Source organism: Rhincodon typus, chromosome 9, assembly GCF_021869965.1.
Source record: "Rhincodon typus isolate 14 chromosome 9, sRhiTyp1.1, whole genome shotgun sequence".
NCBI classification, from domain to species: Eukaryota; Metazoa; Chordata; class Chondrichthyes; order Orectolobiformes; family Rhincodontidae; genus Rhincodon; species Rhincodon typus.
The window spans coordinates 79,919,421-79,942,180 of NC_063340.1; the positions used below are offsets into that span (position 1 = coordinate 79,919,421).

At 39.8% G+C, this 22,760-nt stretch overlaps 1 protein-coding gene across 1 annotated transcript in view; it reads right to left on the reverse strand.

Annotated features, from left to right (window-relative positions):
- Window positions 1-22,112, reverse strand: part of ahctf1 (AT hook containing transcription factor 1) — an 81,450-nt gene extending 59,338 nt beyond the window's left edge. Inside the window, exons 1-9 of the mRNA XM_048600780.1 lie at window positions 21,964-22,112; window positions 12,945-13,073; window positions 9,917-10,170; window positions 6,941-7,121; window positions 5,647-5,854; window positions 5,268-5,384; window positions 4,146-4,230; window positions 893-1,043; window positions 517-649 (exon numbers count right to left, since the gene is read on the reverse strand). Coding sequence (XP_048456737.1) covers window positions 517-649; window positions 893-1,043; window positions 4,146-4,230; window positions 5,268-5,384; window positions 5,647-5,854; window positions 6,941-7,121; window positions 9,917-10,170; window positions 12,945-13,065 — 1,250 coding nt within the window. The 5' untranslated portion in view covers window positions 13,066-13,073; window positions 21,964-22,112. The remainder of the gene's footprint in view (window positions 1-516; window positions 650-892; window positions 1,044-4,145; window positions 4,231-5,267; window positions 5,385-5,646; window positions 5,855-6,940; window positions 7,122-9,916; window positions 10,171-12,944; window positions 13,074-21,963) is intronic.
- Window positions 22,113-22,760: the final 648 nt, after the last annotated feature.

Here is a 22,760-nt window from a genome sequence, read left to right on the forward strand (position 1 = left end):
TGAACGAGGTACTAATCTTCTAAGAGCTGGATCGCTTACTAGAATATAGCGTGTTATCCTCTGAATTGATCTTTTCTGTTTAGTACATCAGACCTTTGAATAGCCAGAGTGCATATCTCAGTTTTCTATTTAGCATCATTGCTACACTTTGATCTCAAAGGTAGACAAACTCACTTTCTCACTCTTGTGCATGTTCAATATTAATAAGGGATCTTCTACGTATAGCTTGGGGTATTTTGTGGAAACACTTAATGTTTCCAATTTCTGTGCTCCATCTGACGGATATTAGTGGTAGGAAATGGAACACTTCTTCCTTCTTTATGTTCGCTACTGAGCTAACAGCCAGATGCACAAAAGCTACCTCTACTCTTACAAATCACTATCCGAACAGTATCCACTTGTGATCAATTCCTCACACCCTCCGAATTAGCCAGTCAATTTAGTGCTTTATGCTTGTTCAATGGTAATTTTATTATTAGTTATGAATAGAAAAATAAGGAAATTCAAATCTCTAACCTTAGTGAATCAGGCATCTGTGCATGATACCAACGATTGATATCAAATATGCCCAAATAGGTGGAGGGTTTCCGCTGCCCATATGTATTCACCTGCCAACTGAAAATTGACACACTGGTGTCTGGTGAGCTGCCTGTAAGCAAAAGGACATCACTTAGTATTTTACATGTAAATCAGCCTAAACTACAATTTCCTCAATTATTTTTGTCCTTTACAGTGCAAGATGTGTTTGAAACTTTGTATTCTCATGAGAATGCTAAAAATCCAGTTCATCACAACACTAGATAGTAACAGACCAAAAAGTGAACAACATTTCCAAGTTCCAAAACTTGAGAAATTTCCACATAATTTCTAAATAATGTGACTGTAAACTCACCTTCACTCACACTTTCTTCTCTATCACCATGATTCCTAAATTTCTCTACAGTTTGACAGCCCAGCAGCCGAGCATTGGTATTTCTAGTCCTTGAAGAAAATGCTTCATAGGTCAGATCTTGAGTGTAACGCTCTTCACAATATTCCAAGCCCTACAAACACCACAAATAGCATTTAAGAGATTCCGAATACAAGTTGGAACCTAGGATTTCTTCTGCTTAAACATAACATTATCTCCAACTTGACAAGAGAGGGAGCCTGGGCCAGAAGCTGCACTATGAGCACTGCTTGGCTAAATGAGTGCGCTTTGGAATTGGGTAAAACGGGGAGTTAAATGAGACAGGGAGCAGGTGAGGTTGAAAGACTGAGTGCAGTGCTCCATCTAGACAGTTCAGAAAGTGACATAGGCCCCATGGAGATAGCCAACTGGTAAGTGATGCCTGCAGAGATTTTTTATAGTTTTTAAAATATAATATATTAGCTTAAGTAAAAGTGAGGATTTTCGATTATAATAGAAATATTTGAAACAAAGGAAGGTTCCCTAGTCTAATTAAATTCTCTTAAAAGGAAGTAACCAGCTTAAACTAGAGAGAAATCGCGACAGGAGACCTCATACCCAGATGCGCCCCTCTTGCGCAACGTGGGAAATAAGAGATGCTTCCAGTACAACATTTACAAGAATTAAGTCTAGCTGCAGCTACTAGCTAACCACTTTTTAGAGCTGGAGCTGTGGACAGACTCACTAATCCACGATGCTTAGAAAGTCATAGATGACATGTTTAGTGAGATGGTGACAACACAGGTGAGGATTACACAGGGAATGAGTGACCATCAGGCAAAGTAAAAGGCTCTGGAAGAAAGTGCAGGAGACCTCAGTGGTCATTTCCCTCCTGTTGGGGGAGGATGGCTTCTCAGGGGAAAGCAGCATCAGCCAAATTCGTGGGACTATTGGTGGCTGGGGCTGCACAGAAGGGGAGATAAACAAGTAGTATGGCTATTGTGATAGGGGATTCAATAGTAAGGGGAAAGGACAGGCGATTCTGTGGCTGCAGACAGGAATCCAGGATTTTATGTTGCCTCCCTAGTGCCAGGGTCAGGGATGTCGTCATGGAACAACTGCAGGTCATTCTGGAGAGGCTGAACAGCCAGTGATTATGGTAGACATACGTAAACAAAGGAATGAGGAGCTGAAAGGTGAATATAGGAAGTTAGGAGATAAAATACAGGACCTCAAATGTAATAATCTCAGGATTACTCCTAGTGCCATGTTCTAGTGACAGCAGGAATAAGAGGATAGATCAGATGAATGTGTGGCTGCAGAAATTGTTACCAGGGATGGGTTTAGATACTTGAGGCATTACAAACGTTTCTGGAGTAGGTGGGACTTGTACAAATCTGAGATTGCACCTGGGCAGAGCTGGGACAAATATCCTCCATGGGACTTTTGCTAGTTCTGTTGGTGAGGTTTTAAACTAGTATGGCAGGGAGACGGACACCAAAAAGTGTAGGCTTGGATGGGTCATATTCAGATCAGAAAATGGGAGGTTAAAACATTAGTAGGTGACACAGATAGTGACTCAGGAAGACAAAAGAAACGAGGGTTCGAAAGCTTCCAAATGAAATTGAAAGGGTTGAGATACTTATACTTCAATGCTTCAAGTAGTATTACAAACGAGACGTATGAACTAAAGACACAGATAGACACGTCAGCCCTTTTGACTAGAAACTGTTTCAAATGGTGTTTTGGAGGGCTCGGTTGGGACCCCTGCTGTTTGATTCACATTAACAATTTGGACTTCAATGTGGGCGGCACAATTGGGAAATTTAAAAGATGACAAAAAAAAAAAAAAATTGGCTGTGTAATGTATAATGCAGAGGAGACCTGCAAGTTCCAAAATGATATAATGAGTTGGTGATGTGGGAAGGAAGGTAGCTGATGGAGTTCAACTCTGATAAAAGTGTGGGATAATGCATTTAGGGAGGTCAAACAGTAAAAGGGAATACACAATAAATGGGATTATAGTGAGAGATCTTGGTGTGCAAGTGCTCAGGTCCCTAAAAAGGTAGCAGTAAAGCTAGATACAGTTGTAAAAAGTCATATACAACGCTCTCCTTTGTTGGCAGAGCTATAGAATACAAAAGTAGGGATATAAACGTGAACTGTATAACACACTGGCGAGAACACAACTGGAGTTGTGTGCAATTCTGGTCACTGTATTACAACAAGGACGTAATTGCTCTTAAGAGAAAGTGCAGCGGAGATTTACTAGATGTTGCCAGGGCCGGAGATTTGAACGATGAGAGATTGGAGAGGTTGGGGCTGTTTTCCTTGGAACAGAGAAGTCCAACGGGCAACATGATTGAAGCATACAAAATTGAGAGGGGAGAGATAGAGTAGACAGAAGGAACCTTTTGCCTCTTTGCAGACATTTCAAAAACCAGGCCTCATAGATTCAAGTTAAGTGGCAGAAGGATTAAAGGGGACGTGAAGGGAAACGTTTTACACAGAAGGTGGTGGGTGCCTGGAATTCTGGGTGTCTGAGTTGGTGATGGAGGAAGAGATCCTAAACTCTTTCAAAAAGTACCTGGATCTGCACCATAAGTACTGCAAACTGCAGGGCGATGGGAAGATGTAATGAGAAAGCACGTCTGGGGGTCTTTAGGTCAGCATTAACAAAATGGGCCGAATGGCCCCCTTCTGTCCGATACGAGTTATGACAGATATAAATAGTGTTTAGGAACTGCACAGACCGATAGGAACACTGAATCATATTAGATGGTCCATGTATTAACAAGACAACACAGAAATCACTAGCTGAATTATTTGGGGGCTTGACAGGGCAGATGTGGAGAGGTTCTTCCCTTTGTGGAAGAGTCCAGGAGTGGATGGTATAATCTCAGAGTAAGGAATTGTCCATTTAAGATGGAGATGGGAGAGTACCTTTTTATCTCTCAGGGTAGTGAATCGGTGGAATTCTTTACCACATAGAGCTGCTGAGACTGGGTTGTTCAGTATATTCAATGCTGAGAGATATGGATTTTAATCAGCAAGTGAATCAAAAGGTTACGGGAAAAGGCAGGAAAGTGCAGTTGAGGATTCAGATCAGGCATGATCTCTGAATGGCAGAGCAGACTCGACTGGACTGTTCTAATTCATAAAATTGCAATTACCTCTTAAAAACATTAAGATGAAAAACTTTTTAAATTTTTTGCATACATCGAAATACTTGGTTCCATTGGAGGGAAACATGTACCTCATAGAGGATTTGCCCTGAAGATAAACACTTCCGATCACCAAACGCCAACTGAAGTAAGTGCAGGCTGACCACGTCCCCTTCACTATAAACAAAATCAAAAGTAGTAAATTAACATGGAAGCAGCTAACTTTGTCAGTAATTTATTACTACAAGAATCACTTTGCAGTGTGCAGACATAGACTTAAACTAGATATTTATGGTGTTCACTTTATAAAATGGATAATCAAAAAATAGATTAATGTTCTTCCAGAATACAAAGCATTAGAGAAATTATGTTGTACAGTACATTAGATGCTAGTCTTTAACTCAATTAATTCCAACATTATGCAGTCTAGTGAATTCTTAAGTTGCCCATCTGTTTGAGATAATTTTTCTTTATTCAATCATGCGATGAGGGTGTCGCTGGCTAGGCAGCATTTATTGCCCATCCCTAAATGCCCAGAGGGCAGTTACGAGTCAACCACATTGCTGTGGGTCTGGAGTCACATGTAGGCCAGACCAGGCAAGGATGGCAGTTTCCTCCCCTAAAGGACATTAGTGAACCAGATGGATTTTTTCGACAATCGACAGTGGATCCATGGTCATCATTAGATTCTTAATTCCAGATATTTTAATCGAATTCAAATTCCACTATCTGCGGGATTTGAACCCGGGTCCCCAGAACATTATCTGGATCTTTGGATGAAGAGTCCAGCAATAATACCACTAGGCCATCGCCTCCCCAATTTGTGTTTCAAACTCATTCCTAATGGGCACGGTTCCTTAGCAGTGAATTTCCCTCAGCACAATGAATTTCCACAATTACTACTGATATAGGATTTACAGCATAAAAGCTGACTACAGCAACCCTTCTATGCCAGGGTTTATGCTTCGTCTGAGTCTCTTCCCATCTCTCCTCACTTAAATTTAGAACTGTAGAAAAGGTCTCTGAAACATTAGGGATTGCTTTCCTGCCGTATTATAACTTCAGGTTGGATCTGTGATATTCCAACTTAGCAAAGATTAATCTGTATGCTTGAAACCCAAAATAAAATTCTACACAAGATATCAAAGCTGCTCAGTAAGTACATAGCAGCAATTTTTAATTTTTTTTTAAAAAACACAGTTATGGATACTCACCTATCCTGTGCAGACTGTACAGCCCAAAGGTAACAGCAGTTCCGAGGATCATTCTCAGGCTCCTGAAAGGTGAATGCGTAAACAGGTACTTTTCCTCCTTCCAACTGCGAGTAGTATCTGTGCCAAAGAAAAAAGATTTCATCAAATCAACTATTTTCAACAGTTCACGAGAATGTGCTATTTCCTGTTACTATTGTGTGAATGTTTTTCTTCAGAATCGCTGTTCTATTTATACTGGAGAAACCAAACATGGCAAATTTTAGGGAATAATCGGGATTTATAGACACCTAAAAAATTTCAAACAGCACTACAGATAATTAAATGAGACAATTATGCAAAATAAAAAAAGTGTACAAAATCTAAACTTCCTAACACTTACTCTTTTTTCAAAGTCTTCAGGTTCCAGAGTTGAACATAACCATTAGCAAACCCAACCACCAACTGGTTGGTTCTTGGCACGTAGCTCATTGCCGAGGCTGCTATCGCTGATGGACTTTGCAACTGGAAGCACAGGTGTCGCCCTTCCCTCATCACAGTTTCTCTCATTCGAGGAATGTCTGCAGGCGATCTATTGATCACTTCGAGATCTGATGGAAAAAAAGTTAGAAAACAGCAAGTGAAAAATATCTCAAGCTAATGTTTTAACACAGCCAAGACTCAGTGAAAGATCTGGGCGAATTATCAGCTGATCACAATGAGTCTACTTTAAACTTCTTATACAAAGAGGACGTATATCATAATATTTTTTGTTGTGGAACCAAAGTTAATACTTTATGACAACTATTCTTCTATTTAAATATAAGTATACATAAATAAACTTATGCCACAAAGTGGGAGTTGTATGACCACGAGTGATTCTTGCCTATTGCAATCAGCACGAAGACTGTCTTGCTCAGCTTTTGTATTCATGGGTGGCCTCATCTCTTCTCATTGGTTTCTGTCCGTCAGACACACAACATTTGGTCTACAGGATTAGTGCTAAGGGCTTCCCTGCTTGGTGCGTGGGGAAGCAAAAGATCACATCTAGTAACTTGACTGGTCCTAATCCTCCTAGACTTCAACTACTTTTCCAAAACTTGCAGTAGCAGATCGAGTGCTGGAGGCAAAGAAAACATTTGGTGAGAAAACAGGATAGCTGGGAAAGTTAGCTTCCAGAATTTAGCCCCACCAATTAAACCATTCTGACGCTGATAGTTTCCATTCATTATCATGAGAAGCAAGGCTGAGATATAATGGATACAATGTAAAAATGCCCCTAAGAATCGAAACAAAAAACCAACAACCCAGGGCTGGAAACTTGAAATGCTTACATTGTTATACTAATGTATGGTGGGTTTAACATTTCAGTTCACTCATCCAACAGCAATGACCTGGAGAATATTTTGGAGAGTTTTAGATTGAAGACATTTTCTCACTGCAGGTTATCTGCATCACTGCCTTCAAGAATACAGTGTTACCAAGCACCTATGGAAACAGTTCATCTGAGTATGGTGGAGGAGACAGTTTGGAAAGGGCAAAGAAAATAACCAATAATTATTTGGTGAATCTCTGTGTACAATAGTGGTATCAGCTAGGTGAATGGACTACTGGTAAGGAAAGTAAACACAAATTTCACAAAGAACAACTGATATTATTATTTTCATTCTCAGGTACAGTTAAGCAGATCAATTTACCTGCTGGTTCTTGTTCACTTTGACTACATGAGAGGTCATCCAAGCAGAGATCAATGAGCAGAACATGTCCAGTATCGGTTACAACAGCTACTATGCCAAAAAACCACCGTAGACTCTGATTCAAGCGCTGTGTACTGGTAGTGGCACCTCCATGATTGACGATTGGTTCAATAGTAGTCACCTGAGATTTAAGAAGACACTTAATTCTGTACAATTTTAAAATACTATGTAATGATTCCAGAAATCTCAAAAAATGTTCAGTGAAAACCAGAAACAAACTTAAACTGATTACAGTGTTAATTTATGGTACTTCCAATGTTGTGCTTAAACATCATATGCCTCGCACCAGTGCCTTCTGTTTCTTTTCAGCTGCTTCATATTTGGCCCTTGAGGCCACTTTTGGGGTGGGTTTGGGAAAAGAGAACACGAGAGCTACTGTGAACAAATGTGGCAGGTCCTTCCCTCCAGTATCTAGATGGTACTTGCCTGCAGGTCCATAATGTCTTGCAACATTAAAGTCAATAAAATCCAATTTGCGTAAAAAAAAGTAACAAAAAAAAAACAAGCAAAAGTTCCAAAAAAAAATTAAAAACACACTTTCACAAGTTGAAGAGTCCAGTTTATGCCACAGCATATCTAGATGAATCAAGGAGGAGAACAGCGCATAATATCACGAAGTAGTTTGATGCTTGGTACGGATTATGTGCTTCCTTGAACACTATAATGGTATTGTTACCAGGAGTAACAAAAAATTTTTCTTAGAAAGAATTCCATGCAAAAACAGTAGAAAGTATATTCCTGTTGCAACTCACTTGCTACTCCCAGAGTCATCACAAATGTGAAAACTTGATTAAACAACCAATTTTAGCCAACTATCAAATTCAGGTTGAGATAATACACACAGACTTTTAATATTAATGAGCAAATTATTACTTATTGTAATCAAATAGTTCTTACCCAACGGCAAGAAACAAACATGAATTGACCAATGCCAAGAAACATAAACAGGAATGGCTAATTTATAACTAAGTTAAAGTCTACTTAGAAGTTACGCAATCACAGGCAAGACACACAAAGATGGGTGGGGAAGGAACAAAAAAAAAGGTCAGTGAAGGGCAGTTCTGGCACTAGTCCAGATTATGTGCAATGAGTTGTTTTCCTTCAATTCCTATGACTCAGAGCACAAGGCTGTGAATATATCAATTCCCAATCTTTCATTCACTAGTTGAAGAATCACTCTTTAAATCTAAGAGGATTTTTTGTCCTTTCTTCTGCAGAAATAGTCATTTACAAAAAATGGCAAGCGAGAACAGCTACCAGGAGGAGATCTTCTGTTTACCCACGCCCTGTGTAGTGAGTTAAGAAATTCAGATGCTTTCTCTTTGCTGACTTGATGTTTCTCCTGCATTGCCCAAACAAAGCTGTGCTACTTAATCAATCAAGAATTTGTTACAATGCTAAGCACTCCTGAAAAAACACAAAATCAAAAGATTGTCCTAAAACACACCCATAGAGTTGATGTGTCTGCTGTAACATTGTAGATACAATTCAGAATGAATTCCAGTAAACCACTTCTTATAACTAAGATCTTCCACAACTTGCAGGAAGGCTGACGTTTCGGGCCTAGACCCTTCTTCAGAAATTCCCCATTTCTGAAGGGGGGTCTAGGCCCGAAACGTCAGCCTTCCTGCTCCTCCGATGCTGCTTGGCCTGCTGCGTTCATCCAGCTCTACACCTCGTTATCTCTTCCACAATTTCCTTGTTTCAGAGCAGTATCTTTCGCTAAGTTTTAAACTCACAATCCAAAAAAGGTTTTTTCACTCAAATATTACATAGAATAAAACTGAGAAGGTACAAGAACAAAATATTAAAATTAATGAATCAACAGATTAACTCTCCATTGAATAAACTTTTGAACAACCTGATTTTGACTAATGTCAAGATGCAACCTTTTAAAGAGATCAGATCTTATTTGAAACATATCCATCAGAACAGACGTTCTTCAGCATACAGGTTTAAAACTTTATGCCATTTGTAAGGAATATTGAAATGGCATCTTAACAGTGCTTATCAAAGATGGAACTTAAGTCTGACCAGAAATTAAGTTGAACAACACTCATTTCCTAACTAAATGTGGCAACATGAGACACTTCAAAATCATTAAGTTTCAGGTGTGGAATATGAACAATTTTTATTTCTTAGATCAATTGAAAAAAAATGTAGAAGGACAAGATGAATCTAACATCCAAGCTAGATAGGGAAAGACAGGCAGAATCTCAAACCAGAGTTGTTGAAGGAAATGTGTAAGATTGGGAAGCGAATTGAAGACTGGTAGTACATCCATGTCCCTGCTAGCCTTGTTCTTCTAGAAAGAGGCAAAGCGTCTGGAAGGTGCAGCAAAAGAAATTTGGAGAATTGATGCAGTACATCATTATCATATGATCGATGGCATAGCGGAGAAATTGAATATTTTGGGTGGTTGCAGTGCCAATCAAGTGGGTTGCTTTATCCAAGAAAGCATTAAGCTCAAGTTTTCCTTACTCAGACAGTGGAGACCATGGCATGTGCAAAACTTGTACCTTGTAACTGATAGAATTAACAGATTGCACTTGCTGCAGAACACCTGCAATGTAAACTGGACTTCACGTGTAATGTTAAAAACTGTCTACTTCTCAAGCAAAGTCTGTTGTAAAGACAGGAACGTAATAGAAGTTCAAACCATTTTGGAAAGGAGCAGATAATGCGAGAGTCCTGACTAATGTGGACAAAGACAGGACTTCTCGTTGCAAATGAAGGGGTGGAAATAACTATTGCTTAGCATCCACAGGCATTAGTGTAAAAATTAATGCTTTATCTTAAATGCAAATGATACAATTCATCAACATAGGTTAATTAGATGCATGCATAATGAGACTCTTTATTATATTCAGTTGTAAAGCGAGTGGGGACTGTGGTAAAAGGATTATTAAAACATACCTTGCCAGGGAGAAATACTGATTTAACGACTCTGGATACTGCAATATCATAAAGGCAGAGGATGCTACCTTCAGATTCTTTTAATCCAATTAATAATCCAGTTCTTTTCAACCAGCAGAATTCTTTTACAGCCAGAATTGTTGGGGGCTGTTCTCCAATTCCACGGAACCTATAAGCCGAAAGTCGTTCACCCGTGATTGAGTTAAGCAGCTCTAAATGAGCGCCACAAGCTAGCCAGGACAATCCATTGCGACCTGAAAGAGAAACACAATGCAATAAATACATTTATTCTGGCAAATAACATCTCACTTAAGATTTAAGGGAAACTTTTATGATCTTAAAAGAGAGCACATAAATCAAGAAAACTACATTAGTAATGTCTTTTAGGAAAGGAATCTATGTACCAGATCTGCCCTATATAACAGAGGGAGTAAACATTTTTTAATCAATTTGCCAGATCTTTGCCCATTCATTCGTAGCCATAGTCCTTCACAGCCTTCTTACTCCCTTTTCACAACTTGAACCAATATTGGGGGTTTGTTAGACTACAGGCAAGTGGGGTCTAGGTTGAGCAAGAAAGTCACATCACCCTCCCCTACCCAAGACTTCAGGTATAGACAGAGAGCTGCTAATGAGATATCTCTGTTGTCGCTAAAAGAATAACAAATGCACTGACAATTAAAGTATTTTGAGATTGTTGTACAGAAATCTGCTAACTGGCAAATCAGCAACTAAAATGCTGCAACTTCATCATGTATTGTATGCCCTAGTTATGCAATCTCTCCCTGTATTCACATTCACTAACTTAAAAGTGGTAAAATGAAGTGTAGTACTGACCAAGTAAAGTCCAAACAGTTGTAGCACATTTATTAATTCTCCCCATAACCCAGTCAAAATGTTGTCTCTAAACCAAGTCACAGCCAAACATGGAATGGACTTCATCAATGCCACATGCTCCACTCTTGGCCCTTGTGCCAAATGCCTCTTGCCAGAACTGTGCAAAAAATTTGACCTCAATGAGCATTGTTGCAAGGCATGTTTGCAGTTACACATTGACAATTGCTTTTAGATGAACCCCAAAAGGTGAATTCCATCAGAATACGCCTTGCTACAGTTTGTCCGAAGATCATGAGATAGATAGCTGCATTCCCCCAAGATCTGATATAAATTTTAAAACTGGAGATTAAATCAAATAGGAGGAGCACAGATCAATATTCCTTCTCAGCATTCAAAGAAAAGTTCAAAAGACAGGCCTGAACACCTTTACAAGGTTAAGCAGAAAATCTGACCTCTACAGGACATCAACATATATATATTTAAGGGAAACTGGTCAAGCAAAGGAAGACAAAGTGTTCTGATGGAATATTTACATGAAGATAGATGGAGGAGGTTTGAATGAAGCACAAAAACCTGCAAGGACAGGTTGGATTGAATGCCCTTTTTCTGCACCATATATCCTATGCATTGAACCTACACCATCACATGGGTATAAGCTTGCCATTTCAGCATTAGTAAACAAATAGTATTGCTTTTTCAGAAAAAGAATAGCTATAGGAAGGTCATCAGTTGGGGGTCATATCTTTCAGTTGATTGAAAAAGGAAACAACAGAAATTCACAGAATCTTAGAAGTGTAACGACACACATTTGGCCATCATCTCTGCAATGACTGTTCAAATGAGCACCATGGCTACTGCAATTTTGTTTCTTCCCTCCCCCATACCTTTGCATATTAATTCTATACAAATAATCATCCGATACACTCCAAAATGCTTAATTTGAACCTGCTTCCACCACACTTCCAGGCAGTGCATTCCACACCACAACTACTCAATGTGAAAGAGCTTCTCCCTCCTCTCACATCACATTTGCAGAATGAATTTGCATACTCTTTGGAAAAGTGTAAAATGCAAATCAGCTGTTCACACCAACATTCAATGGTAGTTTTCTCAGAGTGTTGGAATTTGACAAAACAAAATGCACTATTTTTAATCAAATAAAAGTATAAAAAACTAGTTTAATGTTGGCCATATAACCATTGTTAATTGTAAAATATCAACTCAAACAAGGGTGCAAAGTCAGAAATTCAAAAGCAGGCTTCTTCTTTCATTACTAAAATTACTATTAACAATTAACTTAGTAAGCACTAGGAACGTAATCTAAATGTCAGTTAAAGCAGCACAGTTTGCAAATTAATCAAACCATACAGAAAACCTCAAAAAAAATCTCACCCTAAAAACTAGAGCTTGTTTTGTCATACTTGATATTCAAGATCTATTTCAACAGTTCAGCTGCTCTGAAAACTTCAGCCTTGTGCATATATTTTTACCATAACCGAAGTTTTTATGTAGTTATACTTTCTAAGCACTTCAACAACCTCACTACAATGGGTCAGTTAGTTATAGCTTGTGATCCCAAAAGATCCTTGCATTTTTACCAGTTCAGATCAAATACGCTCTAATCTTGTATTGCAACAGGTGATCAATTGTACAGGATATTTGAATGTTTGCTGCAGCCGCATGGTTAGTTGTAAGGGCTGAGTTGGGTGCAGCCTACATGGGAGTTTTCAGGTTACTGTACACTACTGGGCTTTCTAGGAAATGCTCATATCTGCAAGTTACTAGAAGTTACCAGACAGCCAGTATTGATAAAATGATGCAAGAAAAAAAAAAAAAAGAGTTTTGCTTAATTCCTGGAAATCTATACCAAAAAAAAAATCTTGAATCCAGATGCCACCAATGAACTCTGTCAAGAATCTATCAGTAACTTGAAACTAAAGTATCCAAAAACTAGATAAAGAATGAGGAGATACATCATAATATATCGTGTCACATTTTCCAGAAACAGTGTGCTTGGACTATAAAGTCTTTGCAATGATATTCAGTGACACCCACAAAAATCAGAAAGCCAGAGGAAAAGAAAATAATGAATATTCAATATTTAATGTTTAAGAAAATGTAAATGAAAAAGTTCGGTTGATAAAAAACAAACAAAATAAGATTGTTTTGAATAAACTTTGTAATGCCTTACCTGTAGCAATTTTCCCGTACAGGCCCTCATCTTGTGTTGACTCATCATCAGCAAGAGCTTCTATGGTCACTTCTGGGAACTGCAGTAGACCACTGGTGACTTGTGCTGTCAGTTCACACATATTTCACTCTGAAATAGAATAAATCAAAATTTAGTTATGCTACAAATCTAATTGGAAGCTAGATTAGATTACTCATCCAATCAATGGTGGATCTGACCACTTCACATTCCCAAACACCCGATAATATTTCACCCTCTTATCAAAAATACACTTCCACTATAAAACTACTCAAAGACTCTGCTTCCAATGACAAAAATCGCAAAGACTTTCTGAAATAAAATTCCACATTGTCCATTTTAAGACAGGCAACCGCTTAATTTGAAACAGCAACATTTCATTTTCAAACAGTTACTCCCTAGTTCTATATTTACCCAACATGAAGATGAGGGGTTTGGACCAAAGTGTCTGTTTCCATGCTGTATGACTGTAATTCTAAGCCTGTTCCAGAGGTGTCATAACACAGCGAGTAACATTTTTTAATCAATTTGCCAGATCTGTGCCCATTCATTCTTAGCCATAGTCCTTCATAGCCTTCTTACTTCCTTTTCACAACTTGGACCAACACTGGGGGTTTGTTAGACTGCAGACAAGTGGGGTCTAGGTTGAGCAAGAAAGTCACATTGCCCTCCCCCATTCTGGATTCCCAAAATAAGACATGTCTTTCACTCATAGGGTGGCAAATTTTTGGAATTTGCAGCCCCAGATGGCTGTGGAGGCTGAAGTTGTTGAGCTGGTTCAAGACATAGATTAAGAGGGCAGCAGAGGAAAACAGAGTAGAAGTAGAAAATTAAGTAGCATAAAATGGTATTAAATAGAACGTTTAAGAATACAAGACAAGAAATAGAAGCAGGCTTGAAGGTCTACTCTCCTTTCTTGTCTTCTGTACTTATATATTCCATTAAATGCGTCTTACTGGTTGGGAACTTTGAGTCTTAAAATATTTAAATTTGGTTTTATGATTAGTTTCGCTCTTTTCTCTACTTCCCTTGTATCCCAAAACACTGACAATATACAGAATCAATGCCTGCTGGAAGCAATGAAGATTCTAAACTGATGTCAACTGGAATATGCCACCGTACACCGAAAATGGTGAGGCCAAGAAATTTTCAAGTACAAACACTAATTGCCAGAACAAGGTGAGGTTTGGATCAAACTTTCTGTTGCTTGCTTTACTTGAATTCATACACACCATACAATATAAACATCTATCATCTGTTCTGCTGTGCACAATAAACACAATAATATAAAGTTTTTAAAAACCTCAAAGATTCATGTATTCTGTCACCTTAACGTGAACTTAGAGTCTACAGGTGAGAGGCTGGAAAAGCACAGGTCAGACAGCATCCGGGGAGGGGGTACATCAAAGTTTCAAGCCGAAACCTTTCATCGGGACTGGGAACTTCGGCCCAAAACACTGACATACCTACTCCCTGGATGCTGTCTGACCTACTGTGCTTTTCCAGCCTCAAACCTAGAGACTCTGGCTTCCAGCATCTGCAGTCCTTATTTTCTCCAAGTAACTTAAGCATAAATCAACAAAATCTTCAAAAGGCGTGTAAACGGTGTAATTTGTAGTTCTTTTACTCAATCTGCATGCTTTTCCAAAACATAACTAAAAAACTTCAGAAATTTGATTTCTATCCTTTCATTGTTTTTAAAAACAAGACACTGGTCTAATCAGAGCCTGAGAGATAACTGTCATTGAGAAAGCTTAAATGACGCCCGAGAAACTGCAGGACTACAGAGACTGCATGGATCTACTCTGAAACAATAACTACTCCTCAGTCAGCACAAAAGCTCTAAACCAGGATTTTGGGAAACGTGGATGTCTTAAAGTCAGTAGATTTAAGGTTAAAGTAAAATAATTTGAACGCTTCAAATTTTTAATCTCATTTTGAACAAATAACTTGTTAGTAATGGTGGGCAAAATAATTGAAAAGTTCACCAACAATTGAAACAAATGAAAGACTTTGTCAAAATAAATGTGTACAGAGTTTTCTGACAAGAGAAGACTAAATAATTAAATAATTCTAGGGGATTGATTATTTTGTTTTCTTTGGTTGGGGTGGGGAAGGAGGAGTAAGAAAGATGCAGGCGAGCAGGGCTCATGAGAGCAATAGCCTGTTAAATGGGGTGGTGGCTATTACGTTCAGTTTAAGCTCCTACTAGCAAGCTGGGAAAAGGCTTGTATACAGCATAGACCTGAAGAGACCTAACAATTTGCTCCCTTGCTATAAATTCTAAGTATTTGTTTATATCTTTTATATACACCAGTCCATGCAACAGTTTATCTATATGCCTGAAAACATCCTTACTTGATGGCCGAGTTAAAAGTAAAATTGTTATTCTGGAATAAGAACAAGAGGAAGAGATAGAGATATAGTTATATCAATGTAGGCATGTACTTAATCTTGACCAAACATTAGGGGCCGAGAACAGTAAGGATTTACACTTCTTGCTATTTATAAAACTATTGTTATGGAGTGATTATGATGGTTCGGTTTGGTGGTACCATTCAGAGTTATGCTCCAAGGAGCATCCTCCCAAGCTACCTTAAATGCTCCAACGCTACTTATTTAAAAAAAAAGACTACTGTTATCTTCCACCCATATTATTCCTTTTACCAGTATATTTTGCTATTTACACAGTTGTCAAGATTTATGATTTCTCTTCCTGTGTTAATATTGCTTAGACGTAGATACATCATAAACATATTTGTTTGCAGCGTTTAAAATAGTTGAGGTTCAAAACTTGAGCACTACCATACACCTCTGCTGATAATTATGGGAAAAATATATTAAAAATGCTTTTCTCATGAATTACCTATAGTAGGCATTTTCCATCTTAGGCTGGCAGTTCCAACAAATCTATGCTTTGAACGCTAGATTCCCTTAGAAATAGCACTGCTTCAGGAAGTCAACAAGTTATGAGTTCATAACTCCCAACATCCAAAAGTAGCTATGAATTCTTGAATTATTGGCAGGAAAATTGATCCTTTGCAGAGCATGCAAAGCCATTCCTTCCTCAACTCCTGCACATTAGTTACTATGGGCTACATTCACGGGGCAGCTAATTTAAGCATTGAATGCAACTGACCTGTTTGCGTAAAATAGAGCACAAACTTGGAGATTTATGTTCTAAATTCTTAATGAAAGAATATATTGCATCGGACAACGAAGCTTTGTTTTGAATTCGTAGAATAGTTGCAGCACCGAACAGGACCATTAGACTTCTCTTTATTGGTCCCCTAATGCAGCAATCCATCCCATGCCATTACTTTACCTATTCCTCATAGCCTTGAAGTTTTTTCTTTTTCTGATAATGACCCACTTCCCTCCACTGTACTCCCAGGTAGCATTTTCTGGATTTTAACCATTTGCTGTATAAAAAAGGTGTTTCCCAAGTCACCATTGTTTCTGTTGCCATGGACCTACTAAAATTGATCTAAAAATTGAACATGATATTCTATCAGAAACAGAGAGCCTTGTGTCAGAATCAAAATATTTTCTTGGAGGCATAGTTTTGCTTGACCAGAGAAATTGAGAGGAAAAGGATCTAATAAAATTAACCCCAGAACGTATGTGGCTCATGCAATTTTAGGAATTATGATTGAGATTTCAAGAACATAGAACAGAAAAATAAAGAAAATAAACAGCCTTTATCTATTGATTGTCATCAATGTAGGTGTGTTATTGTCAGAATTTTCTGTAGAAGCAAGTTGTTTGTACGAAACAGTGTGGAAATACTTTTACGATGTATCCAAGTGTGAACAGAACATACATATTATCAAACAACACAAACAAGCATGGGACTCGATAACTCTGTAAAGACATTACACATTAATAGAACTTGAAGAGATACATGGGCTCAGGCCAGGAAGAAAAGTTTTAAATTGACCATCTTGCATCATTTACTTTTCACAATTATCCTCAGTGTTACGTAACAAGCAATTATGACTAGTTACTAGTCAGTTTCTGCTGAGTTCTATTCAGAGTTCCACGCGTCATTTGATGCATTTGTTTTCAGGTCAGTAAATACGATTTTTAAATTTATGGCATTTTTTAGTTTGTTACCCAGACACCTCTTACTTACATTTGAGCTTCGTATGCATTGTTCACTGCTACAAACAGAAACAAAGTGCATAAAAATGCATTTCTTTCCATTTTTTGGAAAAAACGCTGGCAAAACATGGGCGAGTAGAGTTAAACCAGGATTAATTTGTTTCAGCACTCAAAACTATATTCTTGCAGCAGTGTTTTGGGTTTTCTTTACTGACAAGAATGCACTAGAAAGACAGCTGAGGACTAAGAAAAAAAGGAGAGTACAGCTCACAAATTGCTGTGGATAAATGTTTTTGATTCTCAAATGTGCCTTATTCATATTCAAAATGATTCAGCATGACACTGAAATAAATCAGAATTCATAATTTGAAACAGTTTGCCATCTAGTTAAATCTAGCAAGGAAAAACAATGAGAGATTACAGAACTTGATATAACTGAGTTTGACATCATTAAGGAGTTCTCCCACCCAATGTCTAAAGTAACTGTTGGCCATCTTCTTCAGCAGGATGGACTTCAGGATTGAGAAAGACTCGATACTACTCTGGTAGAATGCATGACCAGCAGACACAGACGTGACATATGTGGTGCTTAAGGGATTGGGTAATATAGTTGTGTGGAGGTTTCTGCGCTTTCTGACATTTCATCTTCATACCTCTTCACTGGTTGGAGTCATACCTGGCACATTGGAAGATGGTAATGGTGGTCGGAGATCAGTCATCTCACCTCCAGGATCTCTCTGCAGGAGTCCCTCAGGGTAATGTCCTTGGCCCAACTATCGCCAGCTGCTTTCTCAATGACCTTCCCAATAATGGCAGAAGTAGGAATGTTTGCCGATTACTGCACAATGTTCAGCACTATTTGCTACTCCTCAGATACTGAGGTAGTCCATGCTCAAATGCAACAAGATCTGGACAATATCCAGGTTTAGCCTGACAAGCGACTGGTAACATTCACCCACACAGATGCTAGGCAGTGATCATTTCCAATAAGAGAATAAGACAGACAATCTAACCACTGCCCCTTGACATTCAATGATGTTACCATCACTCAATCCCCCACAATCAGTGGCCAGAAACTCAATTGGATTCACTATATAAATATACTGGCTACAAGCACAGAGGTTAGTAATACTGCAGCGAGTAACCCACCTCCTGACTCCCTACAGCCTGTCAACCACTGACAATACACAGGTCAGGAGTGCAATGGAACTTGCCCAGATAGGGTGCAGTTCCAACAACACTCAAACAGCTTGACACCATCCATCCACAAGTATCCACTCCCCACACCATCGAGTCATTACCCAGTGTGTGCCATCTACAAATTACACTGCAGAAATTCACCTAGCTTCCTTCAACAGCACGTTCTAAACCCACAGCCACTTCCACCTAAGAGGACAACAGCAGTGGGTACCTGTGTATAGCACCACCTACACATACTGCTCAAGGGCACTCAACCTGATTTGGAAATATGTCGCTATTCATTCACTATTGCTGGGTCAAAATCCTGGAATTCCTTCCCTAAGGACATGCGGGTCAAACTACAGAACATGGACTGCAGTGGTTCAAGGAGGCAGCTCACCACCACCTTCTCAAGAGCAACTAGAGATGGGCAATAAATGCTGGTCAGTGATGCCCACAACAGAAATGATTTTAAAAATGTATACATATTCCCAAAGTCTCTTGCATGTTTGAAGTGCTCCCGAACACACCATCATTTTCATCAGTCACAAGGCAAAACAGGGGTCTCCCATGAGTTGGAATGTATGTTTCACCACTACCGATGAAGACAGATATAGATACATAGACAGGCTAGATCTGCCTCCAATGCATTAGCTCAGACTTTTTGCCTTCTGGGGGAAAGAGAACTTCAAGACCAGGATTGCAAACTGGAAATTGAGGTTGTTTGCTGGATACCAACGCGCCCAACACTCCTATATGCTTCAGAGTCTTGGACAATCTACAGCAGACATCTCAAAGCGCCACCAACAGTATCTTTGTAAAAGAAAGGCAATCAACAGAAGTATCCTCTCAACACAGTGTGGAGCTGGAGGAACACAGCAGGTCTGGTAGCATCAGAAGAGTTGGAAAGTTGATGTTTTGGGTCAGACCCTTCTTCAGAACTATCCTCTCCATCCTCTCAACAAGCCAACTTGCCCAACATCGAGGCATTAACCATTCAAAACCAGTTCTGCTGGGCAGGACATATCGTTCACATGCCTGACACAACCATGCATGGATATACTGCACTGATAATACTGCCAAATGCAATATACAGAAGGAGATTAGTACTTCTAGCCATAGAGTAGCACACAGACTGCTAAATCTGTGGTAACAAATAAGTATTCTTAAAAATCAGAAACTTGCTAGAAATGCATATTTTATACATTACAACATACAGGCTACATATCAGAAGCTACATATCAGAAGCTGACACAAAGTAACCAACTAAATGGAAAAAAATTATAGCCCAGAAGGTACAACCCGTTTGTTTCACAGTGGCCCGTGGTTGGATAATAGCATTATCTTAGCTGCTTAAACACAAAAACGTAACTGAACCCATCTTATCAGATCAAAGCAAAATTGCAAAAGGCTTCAAATAATATTGTTTTGCAGCTCTGATACAAGCACCAATATAAGAAAATCTTCTCAATACGATGTCATATGTACCACAAATTGGTCTGTTTGGAGAAGCCATTTAAATATACATTAGGTGGTAAAATAAACTACTTCAGCAAACAAATGCAATAAAAATCTCGTCAGTACAACTGGTTTCAAGCTGCAACCTGAATACGTTCTCTCCTCCTTTTTACTGCTACTCAATCTGTGTTGATGGCTTATGTTTGAAGATCGCCCACCACAGAAGATGAGTTTGGAAAGTTGGGGTTTTTCAAAAGTTCAACATAGGCACAATCAAATATGCACCTATTTCACAGTTTTTCTTTCCCCCTTTTAGATACTAAGGTGAACTATCACACATTTACAATACAATTTCCATTTCAAATCTCCAGCATGTAAAGTGATTGCTTGACTTTTTTTACTCTCACACCCTTGTGTTCTCTCATCCTTACACAGCAATATTACATTTCACATAAACACGCATGCACACGCATATACACAAAGCAAATGCAAGTTTCAAACAGCCACAGTCGGAAACAACTCGTCAGAACAAAATTGACAGCATTTTGGAGTATCGTGTAAGTTATTTGTTCCTCATTTATGGAAGAATGGAAATGTATCGGAAGCAGTTCAGAGCAGGTTTACTAGGGTAACACCTCAAATGAGTAGATTGTCTTAGGAGAGAAGGTTGGACAGGCTAGATTGTATTTGCTGGAGTTCAGATCAAATCATACAAGATCCTGCAAGGTTGTGACAGAGCAAATGCTTCCCCTTGTGACAGAATCTAGAATTAGGGGTCACCTATTAACCCAGGTAAAGTCAAATTTTCTCTCACAGATGGTCATTAGAAATTGTAATTCCCTTCTTCAAAAGGCATGGAGGCAGAATCTTTTTAGCATTGTGAAGTCAGAGGGAAGATAGATTCCTGATAACTAACATGTTATTGGAAGCAGTGGAGCAATCAGATCAGTTACCTTAATGATTGGTAGTGCAATGTCAAGGGGCCAAGAACTCTATGTACATTTCAGCAGGAACAAAGCCAGAATAACAGTTTCCTCCTTCATAAAGAAGTGTTTTCTAATCAATGTAAATATGCCTCAATAATGACCAGCACTTATATGACAACGACAATACTTAGAAAGTACAAGTACATAATGCACACTAACTTTCCAAAGCAGAACTAGGAGAATATTGCATTTCGCAGATGATTCAAACTACGATAAAGATGTTAAAACCAAGACTGATTTGGCTGTCGTGATGAATATAGTCAATCCCATGGGAGATTTGCTGTTTGTGGGATCCTTCTGTCAATACCTTTATTTGCCTATATTGTAACTCCACTTAACAGCGATCAATAAAATATCGGTTAAAAGGCAACGACATTAAAAAAACGAAATTCATACTACTCAATACACAAATCATGCTCTGACAATTTCAATGCGACATATGTTTACAGCAATCTTTACCGTCAAACGTTCCCATACAAGACTGAACGTTAAAAATGTTCAGCCACAAAAAACAAAACGCAAGCTCCACAGATTTCGAACACTGCTGTTAGTTCCCTACAAGTTATCGACCGACATTCCGAGACCAGCTCGCCGCACAGATTTGTTCTGTTCGACGGACACGCAGCTCCATGTGCATGTATTCAGAGAGGTACCCTCGACACCGTTCAACTGACGCTTCCAGCATAACGTGGGTCTGGTTTTCAGTCAACAGCACACGTGTAGATTTCGTCTACAGGAGCAGAAATCTCAGTAATGCCTTCGCAAATAAAGCGGCGGAGGCGGGAAGATGGATTCCACCCCCTGCGGAATTTACCACCATGGTAAAGTTAATAAGTGTTAATAAATGGGGGATCATTGCACTCGGACTATCTGATACATGTTCCCTATTCAAAGCGAGATGGACGGGAGGAAGGCAATTGCTTCACTCCCCTGTATTTTGAGTGGATTAAAATAACATCGATAGGGCAGGACTGCTCAGGGTTCTGTACGCTCTACAGACCCCAAAACAAATCCTTCCTCTTCTTTAAGGTCCTATTGAAAACACTGGACGTGCTCATGGGGAAGAGGGGCAGAAAAAGAGCCGGGCGCGCGGCGGGGCCTACACAGCAGCGACTCATCCACCCCCCGGCCCTCTATGCGCCTCTCTGTCTAGCCCAAAGCGATCGAATGTCGGCATCACTCGCAAGCCCACTGTCCTCCCCACCCCAGATCCGGGGGTCAGGGTGGGGTGGCTAAGTAATCCGGAGAGGCGGCTCTACAAAACGGCGCCTTACCTGCGATGAGATGCAGCAGCAAGCACCACCGCCGGGATGATCCTGTCATTAAATCCAGGGCGCGTGGCCCTTGCCGCTCACTCGGCCAAGTCTTTTACCAATGCGGTGACCGTTCTGTTTCTGCGCCGTGCTCTCCCCCCAATCTCTGTCTCTTTTCCCCCCCACCCCCGGCCTCTCTGTCTGTCTCTCCCGCTCCTTTTACTTTAACGTCACCGCCATTTCCCAGCTGGGGCTGCGCAATCCCCTCCCCCCCACCCCAGACCCAACCCCAACTCCAACTCCCGTCTGACGTCAAACTCTCGCGGGAGCCGATAGCCGGGAGCGGGAATTCCCGCCTGCATTCAAAATACAGCGGTTAGGCACCGCCCCGCTCAACTTTATTTAAAACCCATAGAACTGCCGATGTTGTTGTGAGGAAGGGTGATCGGACATGAAACGTTAACTGAGACAACAAGGTGCAGGGCTGCATGAACACAGCAGGCCAAGCAGCATCATAGGAGCAGAGAGGCTGACGTTTCGGGCCTAGACCCTTCATCAGAAAAGGGGGAGGGAAAGGGGGTTTTGAAATAAATAGGGAGAGAGTGGGAGGCGGATAGAAGAGGGATAGAGGAGAGGAAACAAACAGGTCGAAGAGGCGGGGATGGAGCTAGTAAAGGTGAGTGTAGGTAGGGAGTTAGGAAGGGGATAGGTCAGTCCAGGGAGGACGGACAGGTCAAGGGGGCGGGATGAGGTTGGTCGGTAGGAGATGGAGGTGCGGCTTGAGGTGGGAGGAGGGGATAGGTGGGAGGAAGAACAGG